The sequence below is a fragment of the Colletotrichum jinshuiense genome, chromosome 8 (assembly GCF_051148585.1).
Source record: "Colletotrichum jinshuiense chromosome 8, complete sequence".
Classification (NCBI taxonomy): domain Eukaryota; kingdom Fungi; phylum Ascomycota; class Sordariomycetes; order Glomerellales; family Glomerellaceae; genus Colletotrichum; species Colletotrichum jinshuiense.
The window spans coordinates 1,881,600-1,894,986 of NC_139315.1; the positions used below are offsets into that span (position 1 = coordinate 1,881,600).

Here is a 13,387-nt window from a genome sequence, read left to right on the forward strand (position 1 = left end):
ATGCTCCGCCAACGACATCCCGCCGCTGTATCCGCCCCCGATCGTCCTGAAAAGGAACAGATACCCACCATGGCCGCCGCGACGACGACGACCCTGGACAATGAGCGCCGCCCGCTGCTCCCACAGCACGAGGACGACGCACACAGCCAACCGTCGACCGAAGCAGACGACAACGACGACGACAACAACGGAACTGAAGTAACCATGACTTGGGCGCGACGAAACCAGTGGATTGTGCTCGCAGTTGCGAGCGGCGCCTGCGCTGCCTTTAATGGCGTGTTTGCAAAGCTGTGAGTTTTAGTCTCTTGTGCCTGACAGCACCGGCTCAATCGGATGCTGTGTATCATGTCAAGAATTCACGACTTGGGGCCGACTCCAACTCTCTGAATCGTTCTTCAATGTTCTTGTACTACTTCCTGCCATTTTGTTTTTATTTGGACTCGTTTCATTACCATGCGCTATTCAATGACGCATGGGGGTCGCATGCATATCAAGTCACTCTTAATTGAGCGTCTCACTCACAATCATACAGGACCACAACTGAGCTCACAACAACCATTTCCCAAGCAATCTCTAACTTTCTCCATCTCTCGGACATAGAGGGTGCCTTTGAAGTTGTCATGCGAGCGGTAGGCCTTACTCAGTCATTCTGTCCTTATCGCCAAACTAACAAGACTCCAGATCTTCTTTGGCCTCAACCTCGTCTTCAACGGCATTGTAAGTCCACCTGGCCCGCACTCCTGCGCACTCATAGCTGACACGCAATGCAGATGTGGACTCTTTTCACCAAGGCCCTTGCCAAGGGTCAATCAACTACCCAGGTCTCCATCATGAACACGTCTTCAAACTTCGTCATCACTGCCATTCTTGGATTCGCCATCTTCTCCGAGTCTCTCCCGCCTTTGTGGTGGGTCGGCGCCACTCTTCTTGTGGCTGGCAATGTCATTATAGGCCGCAAGGATGAAGCCGCCGACAAGTCTGGAGACTACGCGCCGGTCCCGCAGCAGCCGGGTCTAGCCCCCGCGCATGGCACTGACGATGACAAGGATGATTCCGAGGACGAGGATATCGTTGATCTAGGAGATCTGAACTCGCCGGGGCAGCGGTCTTGAGGCGAGTTGAAAAAGCTGTACAGAGCAGGAACATGAATACGTCCGCGTGACTTATGTTAGATAGAGTATACCCTTGATAGACCAAGCTTCGAGACTCGATTCGACATTATATACTCTGTGTCTTTAAGCTTTTTTTTAGTCATGTAAAGTCGTAGTGATCGACCTCTCGTCTCTTTTCAAGCACTCGCTCAAGTTCGATGCCTAAATGGAAAGGACCTGCTCAAACACAAGACACTCACGAGAGTAATACAGACGGAAACAAAGATCGCCATCGTCAGCCGGATACAGAGCCCAGTTGAAGTATACATCCACAAGAGCCAGGCTCAATGAAATCGCCCCCATCTCCACATACAAAAGAGCCTGGAATCCTCGACGCTGGGATCATCGTGCGCGTACAACTCCCGTGTGGAGGATGTTGAGTTGCAGCGTCCAGGTTGGCGCTCCCTTGGTCTGGAACGGAAGATATTTGTTGATCATTTGTTGTTGCTGGGCATTGATTATCAAGAAGACATCACAAGTTACCCATCTTTGCTTTAAACCACATTTACCCCCGCCTTTTCTGTCCCTCGTGCGTTGATCGGCAGACAAATGGCTTTGATTCAAGCTGTCGGCAGTAATCCTTAACATGTCTGAACGGCCCTAGGCATATTACTTGCACTCCAATCGCACCTTGTCCGAGACTATCCAGCCTCGTCGTCTATTTCAGTGTCTCATCTCACCACTACCATAAATTTCACATTGTATAGTTGGGCATAGAATACCTATGGATGCTGTTCAATGTACACTGCTTGGTTTCAAGGCTGTTAACTACGAGTATCGTCAAGATCGTCGCATCTCAGGACGATGGTCGGGGCGCCGACTCCTTGCGAACCAAGTGCCTGGGCCTGTGGCTCATCACAGCGCTGCGCATCAACTCAAAGACACAACGCAGTATGCTGTCACGATACTTTGACTTAGCAATGTGGATGTTGAGCTGTGGAAATCAGATATCTTCGCAGCAAACCGCCGCAATCCATTCACGTCTAGTAGTCCGAGACAGACCTCTAGGCACAAGAAGCCCATTAACGCCATCTAAATACATACCCGTATATCACACTCTAACTCCCAATCCCTAGAGCACATCAATTCTTATAAACATCACCTGCTATCAAGCTCTACAGCGCCGTCATCCACTACATCCTCATCGCCGTCCAGTATTTGCGCACCAGCCGGTCGACCTCCTCCCCCTCCCCCTCCCCCTCCACCACCACCACCACCACCACCCCGGCGCTCGTCAAATGACAGCCTTATCCGACCACCAGACGCCGTCGATACTTTGTCCGAAACCCACCCAGCAGCGCGACGCATGGCACTCCATAACTTCTCCTGGCTCTCAGAGACCGCAGAGTCGTCGCGCGGGTTCTCAGCATGCTCGGCCGTGAACTGGTATTTCAGACAGTCCTTCACCGTGACGAGACCAGATAGGCGGCCATGGTACTCGATGAGCACGACCCTCGGCCCGATCTTGCGGAAAAGCTCCATCACCGTCTCAAGCGGGAGACGCGGGTGTGCCGTCACTGGCGTCGTGTCGATGTAGCGACTGAAGTCAACCGTCGTGGCCGATATCGAGTCAAAGTTAACATTCAGAGTTGGTGTCATGGGGGTGATCGAATTAAAAGTTGCCGGTGGAGGTGAGAAGGTGCACCTAGCCTCGGGGTTTAGCGGTCGCTCGCGCTTCATGCGGTCGATGGCGTAACGCAACTCGGTGCGGCCGATGTAGCCAACTAGAACGTTGGAGGTTACATCCTCGACAATGGGGAAGCCTTGGTATTTGTCCTCCTTGAGAAGGCGCTCGAGCTCCGAGAATGTGATGCCGTTCACTGGCAACGATGTAAGCTCCGTCCGCATAACCTGCGAAACAGGAACGCCAAAGTTGTGCTCCTCCTTGTTGTCTAAAAAGGGGAACCCGCTAAACCATATCATCCTGTCAGCGATGCCGCCCTTGCCAAATAGCTCGCTGACGATTTTCGTCACTCCAACGACGATCATGGTAGGCAAAATGTACGTCAAGGCGCCAGTAAGCTCGAACATGATGACAACCACGGAAACAGTGATGTGCATGATGCCACTTAACGCTGCGGCTGCGCCAAGGAAAGCGTATGTGCCCGGGGTGATGCAAGGCTCGTCCGGCTTGCATGCCGCAAAAAAGGCGCTGGTGGGATTCGCTTCGTGGATTGCTTGGACAATGATGCCCACGGTGCGTCCAAAAGATGCGCCAATGGCCATGGATGGAACGAAAATGCCTGCCGGAACTTTGCAGCCATATGAGATGATGACTAGAAGGACCCTCAGAATCGTGGCAATGATCAGCGACAAGATGTTGGACAGCCTCTTATCTGGCTCACAGAGACCGTGATAGTCTTCAGCCCCCTCGCACTCGAGGAATAAGATCTCCATACTCTCTGTCATGTCGATTCTCAGAAAGACATTGGGATAGCAGATGATGGCGGTTCCCGCAGCAAGGATGGTTGCCTCTGCGACAGCGTACTTGGATAGGTATTTCTTCCTGAAAGCCTGAGCCCGCAGATTCCACTTCATGACAAAGGCGCCGTAAAGGCCCCCAAATATACCCAAGATGATGTAGAAAACCACCTCAAAGAAGTGCCACGACCGGTCGTAGTGGACCTGGAACATGACAAGCTGCCCCGTTCTAAAGGGGTTCATGGCCGCAAGCACAGCCGTTGCCACGAGGGCGCAGAAGTAGCTGCGCCACAACGTCTTCAGAGGGAAGTAATTCGACATCTCCTCCAGAGAGAACAGCACCCCTCCGATGGGACTACCAAACGCAACGGCGACACCAGCCGCAGCGCAGGCACTTAAGATCTCTCGCGTCTTGGAGGCGTTGCGTCGGTACTTGTCGAACAAACGCGAGATGACGTTTCCTGTGCAAACGGCGTAGTGCACACTGGGGCCTTCCTTGCCGACGGACAGACCTGAGGCGATAGCCAAGGGCAGGCAGACGGACTTGATCAGGAGTGTCCAGAAACCCAGAAACCCCTTCATGACAAACCCAGCAATGATGCACTTGATCTCGGATATACCCGAACCCGCAGCGTACGGCGCAAACGACTTGACGAGCGTGGCCGAGGTGAAGGCAAAGGCCATGCCGAAGATGATGTAGAGGAAGTAATTAATGGGGCCGAATCCCGTCCACGGATGCCACTCGTCGCAGCCGTTATCCTCGCCCCAACAACAAAAGTTCTCGTTCAAGTAGAACGCCGTTGTGCAGTGTCCCATTTTGATGTCGGACAGCCACTCAGTGATGATGTTGAGGAATGCAGCGTTGAGTCCGATGGCGACGCCGATCAACGTCACGACAAGCCAGCCCTGCGCGGCATCGTAGGACTCGCGCAAACGATACCTCCAGCCCGCCTGGCCATTGTCAAGCATTCCCGCCCGCCGCCTCCGGCGCAGCTTCCTCCGCGCCTGCTCTCGGGCGGCATCCTGGACCCAGTCTATGGTTGTGAAGTCCTCATAACGTTTGATCTCGGCGATCTCCTCCTCAATTTGCTGTTGTTGCTGGTGTGCGGGCGCCGCGCCAGCCTCCTCGTTGTCATGATCACTTTGTTCGGCGGTTGAGACGGCAAAGGAGAGTCTCGAGCTGATGGATGGACGCGGAAGCCGGTGCGGGCTGTGGGAGAAGGATGTGCTTCGGGAAGTCATTGTCGCCTCAGCGCTGTGCTCATGTTCGCGACGTTCGGGGATCGGGAAGAGGGGCCAATGGATGTCGGGGTCGAATCCGCTTGCCGTCGAATGTTGTTCGGACAGAAATCAGCAAGGCGTCGTGTGTGCGGTCGATAAAGTGTCCGGCTTGCTGATCGATCACCGGCCGTCCGTCCCGATGTTGTCGCAGGCTGCGGGCAAGGCTGCTGTATGAAGAGCAGGGGTGATGAGGACAGTGATGGCGGGCTGGGGTTTCCGGCTAATAGGACGCCGCGAACGTCAAAGGGTGCCCGGGGCTCCCCTGCAATGGGTGTTTAAGCTTCCACTTTGCTGCGGCCAGCGGTTGTACACCGGCGCGTTTTTAGTGGCCGCGTCTCACTGGCCCTTTTGGCGCGACTCTATCAAAAGTGACACTCTCCTTGACGACTACCTCCGTGAAGACATCTCACCTCACGACCACAATAGGCGCCATAACGACGGCGACTGACTTCGATCCTGCATGATATTTTAATCAAACATCGGATTCCACTACCTAAAGCTTCATATACGAAGCCACTGGCGGCACCAACCCCCTGTTGACTCTCCCTCCTCGGTGGTCATACACTCCAAGTCTCGAGCAGGTGGGTAATTTTTCGTCGTACTTCTCAGAGCAACAGCCATAACTGCCGGGACCAAGAATTTTCTGCAATTGGAATGACGGAAAGGCTTTTCAATGTCTCGCACGGTTTCGGGGGGGTTGTTTCAATCCCCTCCCCTTGACTCACTTACATATCTGTGAACGCTTGGTTGAGCTTGCTGAAGTGGAATCTCATGTTGAGTCTGGGGGTGTCGTTCACAGTGGACGAAGGCCCGCTCTCAAAGACCTCCATGATGTTGCTCCGAACCAGCATTCCGACTTTCGCCCAGTCGAACCCGTTGGCTTACACGGATTCTCGTGAAACTGCAACGGCCTCATCGGTGACAGCCTCACTAACTCTTTGTGCAGACTCCTCCATCTCTTCTCACCCCCACCACCCCCCTCAGGCCTCAGCTTTCCAAAATGCCTCCCAACAACAACGCGATACCCCCGAGAAAGGAGGTGACAGGACAGCCTGCCCTGCCGTGTACGCTCTTTCCCCGTCCTCTCCAGTCTCGCCAGAGTCTGCCCCTTTACTTCATCGTCTAATCCTTCATAGTGGCCCGGGTAAAAAAGATCATCGCCACAGACCCTGACATCGGAATCTGCTCAAACAATGCCGCTTTCGTGATCACTGTGGCAACTGTATGTCGCCTTTTTCTTGGATATCCCCTATAAGGGCCATCTCATGGTTATACTCACCGTCTACTCAGGAAATGTTTATCCAATACCTCGCTGCCGAGGGCCACAACATGGCAAAGGCTGAGCGCAAACCTCGTCGAAATGTTCAATACAAAGACTTGGGTAGGCTCTTCTCCCGCTTGCCTCCTCCCCCAAAAGCTACCCTCATTCACCCGTCCCTGTCCAACATTCATTCAGATGCTGCAAAGGAAAGAGAGGAAAGCACAAGCTAACAACAATCCCATAGCAACTGCCGTCAACCACCACGACAACCTCGAGTTCCTCGAGGATGTCATTCCCAAGACGGTTCCTTACAAGAAGATCAAGGACCAGGCCGCCGCCGCCCGCATCCAGCCCAGAAAGGCCGACTCGGAACCCAAGAAGCGGAAATCTACCAACGGCGTCAACGGCGTCGTGGTCCCCGCTACCGCCTCGGATGACCCTGCCGCAGATGCACTCCGCGACGACGACCCCAGCGCGCAACTTGAGGCCGAGTCCCGCCAGGCGGCCGGTGACGGGGACGTCGATATGACGGGCTAGGGCAGTCGGGGCCTCTTGTTCTCCTAGGTGCTTCTTCCTCCTCCGCGTTCCTTTGGGGCAACATATAATTCTCCCATCCCATGGGCTGGTGTCCCCTCATCCTTGTGGTTTCTTGGAATAGGAGTCAAAAGCATACTACGACAAAGCAGAAGTTGCAGGGGGAAAACATATTTGACGAAGTGTACGATGAATAGTTTTTTTATACGTTTCAAAATCGACTCGACTTTTCTTTTCTCGGGTCCAATTCCCATTAGCAGCATTAAAAAACACGCAATGAGCCTTTCGTAATAAACGCCAGTCCATGATGAACATCCGCAACCACCACCCGTTATCTGCGTCGTCTCCCCATAGCTGATTTCATTTAAGAAGCACCATATTCGTTTTTTTAACCCTCCATGGTGGCATCTCCATCCAAGTGCACGCCCGCGGGGATCGTGCCCTCCGTCAGCATCTTTTCCAGCCGGATAATCTCCTGCAGGCTGTCTGCCTTCTTGATCATCTCCTTCAGCCGCTCCTTCTCCTTGTCCGTGAGCTTTATCCTCGAAAGCTTCGAGGGCGCTGCGCCCGCCGTGCCGTTGGAGGCGGAGATGGCAAGTGTCTTGGACTTGATGCCCATGATCTAGCAAATGCCGTGTTATTCTTTGTTCCTTGCGCCGTGAAGGGAGGGAATCGGGAACATACCTTGGACGCCTCGGCCGTGGGCTCCTCCGCTGTGCCAAACAGCTCCCTTGCCTTCTCCCGCTCTGCCTCCTTGACCTTTTGGTAGTCCAAGAACCGCACAGTCGGGCAACGCCAGACGACCCAGTATCGGTAGTTCTACAGTTTCGGGCAGGAATCGTTAGTTGCCATTGCGCCCAGAGAGGAAATAAAAGAAACTTGGCAGACGTACCTCCTTCTTGGTAACGGGGTTATCCGCCAGCACCAGATGCGTCAGCCTCTTGAACCCGGAAAGCACGTCCAGGTCCGCCAGCTCGGCAACCTGGTTTGATGCGAGCACGAGCTGCTGCAGGTTCGGGATCGCGTTGGGGAGCGACGGGTGTATGCTCGCGACGCGGTTGTGCGCCAGCAGCAGCGTCGAGATGCGCGGGGAGAGCGGGAAGTTGCCCAGCACCTGGATGTCGTTGTCGGTGAAGTCGATGGAGTCATGGGGCTGTTGGCGCGTCAAAAAGAACTTCGTCAGCAACCTCTCTTCAAGCCTTGGGAACAAGACGGCGGAGGGGAGGAAGGGGGGGGGGGGGGGGGCTAGGTAGGAACTTACGCCTGCAACACCCAGGTTCTCAATCGCTGGGATTCGATGTCCTATACAATCCAGACGGCGCAAACGGCCCCGCTATCAATTCTGCTCTCTCAAAACGTGTAGTATCTGTTCTTTTCACAAAACGCACCTCGGAGATCCAGCTCCCGCTCCTTGAGCGGGTTCAGATAGGAAAGCGAGCCCTTGATGAGCTCCGCCGTGAGCCTCATCTTGGTCGACTGTTGTCCTGGGGTTTACCTCGAAATCTGGGGTGTGCTGGAAGGAGCTGCGTCGCATTCGTGACCTTGCGTTCAGAATGAGTCGTCGGGGCGAGCACTGGTGTGTTGGCGCTGTCGCAATTCGTCGGCGGATGTCGTCGCGTGTGTTTTGTGGTGGACGGCTCGACAAGGCTGAAAAGTTGACGGTTGACAAGGCGGCAGCGTCACAAAATTTCCCGTCTGATAAGAGCTATCATTCCCCGCGGTGTTTCACAGTGTGGCCATTGTACCATACGGACTAGTCCCAGAGGCATAACTGGCCGTCATTTGGAAATATTTACACTGTGTATGCACTGTCGTATCAACATGTTTGGATTGAGGAGCGATCGCATGAAAGGATAGCCTAATCTGCCGTCTTGATTACATGTATTCACTAGGTATCTATGTTTTTTAGAAGCACCAGCCCAACGCCAAGCCCCCCAACTACTATGAAAACACAAAAACCACCCCTGACCTGTCTACTGAGACCGTCATACTATATGGCAGCTCTAGCTGTGCAACGTCCATGACCGAGTCCAAGTGAGAGCGTAGAAGTTGCTGCTGCTGGAGTGATATAACTGTAGACCGTGGCGGTCGCCCACCGGTGACACCCTTCGCACCAACCGCAGCGTTGGGCGCCGTCGGCGCTTGCCTGGGAATCCTCTCCGTGTTCAGCGTCATGGACGTAGTTGGGTGAGAAGCTGTGAATGTCGGCTTCGGATCTTCCGCCTGTAGCCCGCTGTAGACCACGGAGCTTTCTATGCGTGAAAGATCCCAGAACCGAAGCTTCTTGTCCGATCCGGCGGTGACGATAAAGGCATGCCGTACGTCGCGCGAGTCCTCGGAGGCGCCTGTACCTGCTATCATGGCACGAACACCGCGATCTGTGTTTCCGGTCCCGCTTGGCTCAATATTTGTGGCAAACCGGCCGAGCATCCCTTCCGGCTTGTCCTCGTCTACTTCCCAGGGCTCGTACCCTTTAGGGCCTTCTTTATTGCCGCCGACGCGGTATATCTCCCTGCAAATCGTCCGTTCGAGGTCCCAAACCGTGACTTCGCCCTGGCCTGTTCCGCCAGCCACACAAACCCATTTGCCTCTGCCCTTGCTTGGATGAATGCATAGCCTGTAGATTGAGCTCTTGCCGGGAACACCCCACCCCTTGAGTCTCATCCGGAATCTCAAATCCCAAAGGTCAAGAACCCCATGTGTCGTTCCCACGCATAGCCAGTTCCTCTTGCGGTCGACGCAGAAACACGTAGGAGTCCCGTGATGAACGGGGTTCTCCAATGTGTACAACAGAGACATGGTTCGCAGGTCGATGCCAAGGATGCGAGATCTGTTCGTCGCGAGAAGCATAACTGAAGTGGACTCCATTTTGAAGTGCTCACACCAAACCGCGTACTCGTCTTCTGGCAGCTGGTACTCTCGGAGAAGACGAAGTTTCCCGTATCGCAAGGTGCCGCTTGCCGAGACAGTTTCGACTTTAACGATGTGAACACTGCCATCACTTGCACAGCTGATGAAGCAATGCGTGTTTTCTATGAAACAGAGCGCAAGCACCCTGGCTCCGTCAGCATGTCTATGAGTTTGCCTCGATCGATGTGTGATGTTCTTCTCAAGTCGGGCACTATCCCAGACCTTGACAGTGCCATCGTCGCCTCCTGTGATGAAGAATACATGGTCTGGAGATACCACAAGGCGGTTGATGGCGCCAGTGTGCTCGGCAAAAGTGGCAACCATTCGACCAGATGGGCGCCATGGCTCATCGCCCGGTTGACCAACAGAACGATTAGTTTTGCGACGAGTGATCGGCGTAACCATTGGGCCAAACTCTGCAATATCATGTGGGTAGTTGTCCTGGTACATTGAATCAAGCATCTTTAGAATGCTGGGGTCTGAACCTTCGTAGGAGTGGTTGGGCCTCAGCTTGGTCACAACACTCGCAGTGCTTGTTCGACGATCCTGCATGTTGGGCCGAGCAAGCGGAGCCTGAGCGAAAGGACCTTCGACCTCACCAAATGCATTGGCACCCGACATTCCGGTCTCGGGTACGCTCTTGTTGCTGTCCTTTCGGTCCAAAAGGCTCAAGGCACTAGCTTGATGACGCATTGCCCTTCGAGCTGCATACGGCCGATCGTGGGCCGATGCTCCATCTTCGGTCGGGCTTCCGACAGTCAGCTTGCCCTGTCCAGTCGAGGCACGCCTCGAGTGTTCAATAGACCTTGTGCGAGAAACATCGCGCGAGGAAGAGCCTTGGTCTTCAACTACTCGAGTGCGCAAATTATTGAGCGCCGCAAACCGCCTCCTCCCGGTTGAATCGTCGATGGTCATGGATGCATCCAATAGAGCATCCGCAATAGTGTACGGGGCCTTTTGATTTGTATCGGGGGTAAAGGTCGACTGCTGCAATGGCTCCTCATCGAAAAAGACCGTCTGCGGAGTGATACCAAGGCTTTTCAGGGAGATAACCTCGTTGAGTTTGGCTGGCTGGCCATCCATGGTATCTCGCGATTTCATCTTGCTTATACGCCAGATGAACTCTCGCAGCACGAGGAGCTTGAACTCATCATCTGGGCCTAGTCCAAGATTTCGAAGCCGCCCAAGCCATAACTCATCTTCGTCGTTCCGAGAGACTTTGCTCAGTCCATCCTTAGACAACCGGCTGCTGATCGTCTTTGGAAGCGATCCAAAAGAGAAAGATCGAAGCTGCTGTGACAGTTTCCAAAACACGCCTTTGTCGGTCTTCAGAGCCCAAATCAAGGCCTGGTCAAAGACAGCTCTTGACATTGGTCGCTTTAGGGCGTCTAGTAGGCTGAGCTCGGAAAAGTCGGGCACCATACCCGTCTTCAAGTATTGTTTAACCAAGGGAAATACGATACACTTAACATCTGCTGGAGATAAAAAGCGCGTTGCCTCAGATAGGAACTCTGTCGCAGATTCCCGGATCCATAGGTTCGGATGCATTGTAAATCGTGCAGCGACATCTATCAACTCCCAGATCTTTGTTTTCGAGAGAAGGCCAAGCCGTGCCAGCTGTGCTAGAGAATGCAGAGCTGCTTGCACCACAAATTCCTCCGGGTCGGTAAGGGCTTGAACCATGAGCGGCAGCATGAACTCCTCAAGGCTAATGCTCCCGACCACACTGGCGATGCTTACGATGGTATCGAAGAAAGCGCACTTCAGCGTCCAGTCTCTGTCATTCAAATAGGTGTTGAGGTGGGTCAAAAGAACATCGTTCGCCTCTGCGGGACCAAAAAAGAGGCACAGGTCGGGAACGGAGGTCAGGAACGCTCGGCGAACTGAGACGTCTGGGTCCTCCACAAGCGCCTTTGTATGGAGCTCGAACATTTCGTACAGCTCCCTCTGTGCGTCATCGAATAACCCATCGAACGCAGTATCGGCTTCAATCCCCGGTTCGAGCTCGGGGTCAACAACAGTCAGAGTCCCATCCGCCTTAAGGGTTGCCGCCAACTCTAAATACCGGGCAGCGGTAGTTGCGAGGCTACCCAAACATGATGCATATGTCGCTCGTACCAGGGGGCTGGGTGGTTTTGATGGCGCGATCAAGGAGCTTTGGAGTCGAGGTAGAATGTATTCGACGAAAATGTGGGAGTTGACAGGGGATACAACCCTTACTAGGTGAAGTAATTGGGAAATTGACCGTAGGGCCGCGATTACCACAAGATCCGACTTGTCGTTAAGTAGCGTTATGAGGTACGGCAGTACTCGATCTAGTTTTGCCTCATCTGTGATTCTCTCAGAAAAAGCAAGCAGGATGTCGCAGGCTCTGATCTTTGACGCTGATCTGGCCGTGTTGCGGAGGGAAGAGACAATCAGCGTCAAAAATATCAAGGTTCCGTCATCTTCGGGCGGGTCGGAAGTTCCGGTGATGTATTGTTCATGGTTTGGTATGTTCAACCGGATGGGGAAATGGCCCAGCCCTAGCCTCCCAGCCAGAGGCTCGATCTGGGAGGGGCGTTTGTCGTTTTGGTAGCCAAGGAAATAGGATATCTTATCAAAGTCGAGAAAAACCCGGTCAATGCGATCATCCGCCTCTCCCAAATTTCTTGTAGCGCCCGAGATAGGATTGTTTCCAGACGAAGGATCCGTAATCAACTCCATATACTGGTGAAGGAAATTATAGAAGTATTCCGGGAACACTTTCTTCTTCCAGAAGTCTAGATATTGTTCTGCCGAGTATCGCCGCTCCGGGTCAAGCTGGATCATGTGCGATATCATGTCACGCAAGTCCTTGTCAGGAATGCGGCTGATCTGGGAAATGACCGGGTCGTACTCGCCACGTCGGTACTTATATAGCTGACTGAGTGTGAAAATAGGCGACTCCAAGAACATCTCAGCGATGACGCAGCCAGCGCTGAAGACATCCATAGCCCAAGTAAGCTTCGCATCTTTGCTGTTGACCTCTTCAGCCGCAACAAAGCGTTCCGGCGCTACGTAGCACGTTCGCCGGCCCGAAGTATCAAAGTAATATGAAAAGTCGCCCGGGTTATCGTCGGGTAGCATGATTGGCTTGAACGGGGAGGAAAAGTCGGAGAGGTACAGCCAGTTCCAGGAGGTGACCAGCGTGTTCTCCGTCTTGATGTCGCCGTGATAGATGTCTCGGGCATGGCAGTCGCGCAAGGCACACAGCAGCTGGAAGGCCAGCCACTTCTTTTCAATATCCTCTAGAAAAGGGCGGGTACTCATTCGGTCGTAGAGGGAATTATAGAGGAACTGTCGAACCAGATAGCCGTTCGTTTCGGTCTCGACGATGCGTTGGAAGCCCAGTGCGTTGGGGACATCAGCCAGGGCGTTGCGTTGCTCTGAACCAGGTCAGTTATAAGGCTCATAGTTTCGAATACCAGCAGAAGACTCACTCTCTATGTCACGCCTGTACTTCTCCAGCGGCATCGGAGTGTACGGCTTGACAAGCACCTTGACCAGGGCAAGTCCGTCATGGTGCCTTGCACGTATACTCTTCATGAAACGCGCATTGCCAATACTCTTCTCATACACAAGATCGGAAAGCTCGGGTATGTCGATGCCTGCGGAGCCTGCCGAAGGCGTCGCGAGAGAGAAGCCTTGGCCCATGGCTGGCAGCGATAGCTCGGTGGCTAGGAATCTGTTCGATTACTTATTCGGCGGGGAAGTGAACTGTCATGTTGAAGATGCCAAGTCGCCGGATACTGTCATTTAATTTAGAAGCCCAAGCGAGGTTGCGTGTGGCAGGACAAAACTATGTCTT

The 13,387-nt window shown here is 53.7% G+C and overlaps 5 protein-coding genes across 5 annotated transcripts; 2 read left to right on the plus strand and 3 right to left on the minus strand.

The window, feature by feature from the left end:
- Positions 1 to 69: 69 nt before the first annotated feature.
- EsH8_VIII_000518 (uncharacterized protein) lies at positions 70 to 1,112 on the plus strand (the record flags this gene model as incomplete). The annotated part of the gene is made up of 4 exons (XM_083269560.1): positions 70 to 290; positions 533 to 629; positions 682 to 717; positions 771 to 1,112. 4 exons carry the CDS (start codon positions 70 to 72, stop codon positions 1,110 to 1,112), a joined length of 696 nt encoding a protein of 231 aa, XP_083129328.1.
- A 1,137-nt stretch (positions 1,113 to 2,249) lies between these two features.
- EsH8_VIII_000519 (chloride channel) lies at positions 2,250 to 5,704 on the minus strand (the record flags this gene model as incomplete). Its single annotated transcript, XM_083269561.1, has 3 exons — positions 2,250 to 4,893; positions 4,978 to 5,073; positions 5,583 to 5,704. 3 exons carry the CDS (start codon positions 5,702 to 5,704, stop codon positions 2,250 to 2,252), a joined length of 2,862 nt encoding a protein of 953 aa, XP_083129329.1.
- A 149-nt stretch (positions 5,705 to 5,853) lies between these two features.
- EsH8_VIII_000520 (histone-fold-containing protein) lies at positions 5,854 to 6,651 on the plus strand (the record flags this gene model as incomplete). Its single annotated transcript, XM_083269562.1, has 4 exons — positions 5,854 to 5,917; positions 5,990 to 6,075; positions 6,144 to 6,234; positions 6,359 to 6,651. The coding sequence occupies 4 exons, from the start codon at positions 5,854 to 5,856 to the stop codon at positions 6,649 to 6,651; spliced, it is 534 nt and encodes a 177-aa protein (XP_083129330.1).
- Positions 6,652 to 7,036: 385 nt separating this feature from the next.
- On the minus strand, positions 7,037 to 8,115 carry EsH8_VIII_000521 (U2 snRNP complex subunit LEA1; the record flags this gene model as incomplete). Its single annotated transcript, XM_083269563.1, has 5 exons — positions 7,037 to 7,270; positions 7,333 to 7,467; positions 7,541 to 7,801; positions 7,910 to 7,950; positions 8,037 to 8,115. The coding sequence occupies 5 exons, from the start codon at positions 8,113 to 8,115 to the stop codon at positions 7,037 to 7,039; spliced, it is 750 nt and encodes a 249-aa protein (XP_083129331.1).
- A 474-nt stretch (positions 8,116 to 8,589) lies between these two features.
- Positions 8,590 to 13,233, minus strand: EsH8_VIII_000522 (ubiquitin-binding serine/threonine protein kinase VPS15; the record flags this gene model as incomplete). Its single annotated transcript, XM_083269564.1, has 2 exons — positions 8,590 to 12,965; positions 13,020 to 13,233. 2 exons carry the CDS (start codon positions 13,231 to 13,233, stop codon positions 8,590 to 8,592), a joined length of 4,590 nt encoding a protein of 1,529 aa, XP_083129332.1.
- Positions 13,234 to 13,387: the final 154 nt, after the last annotated feature.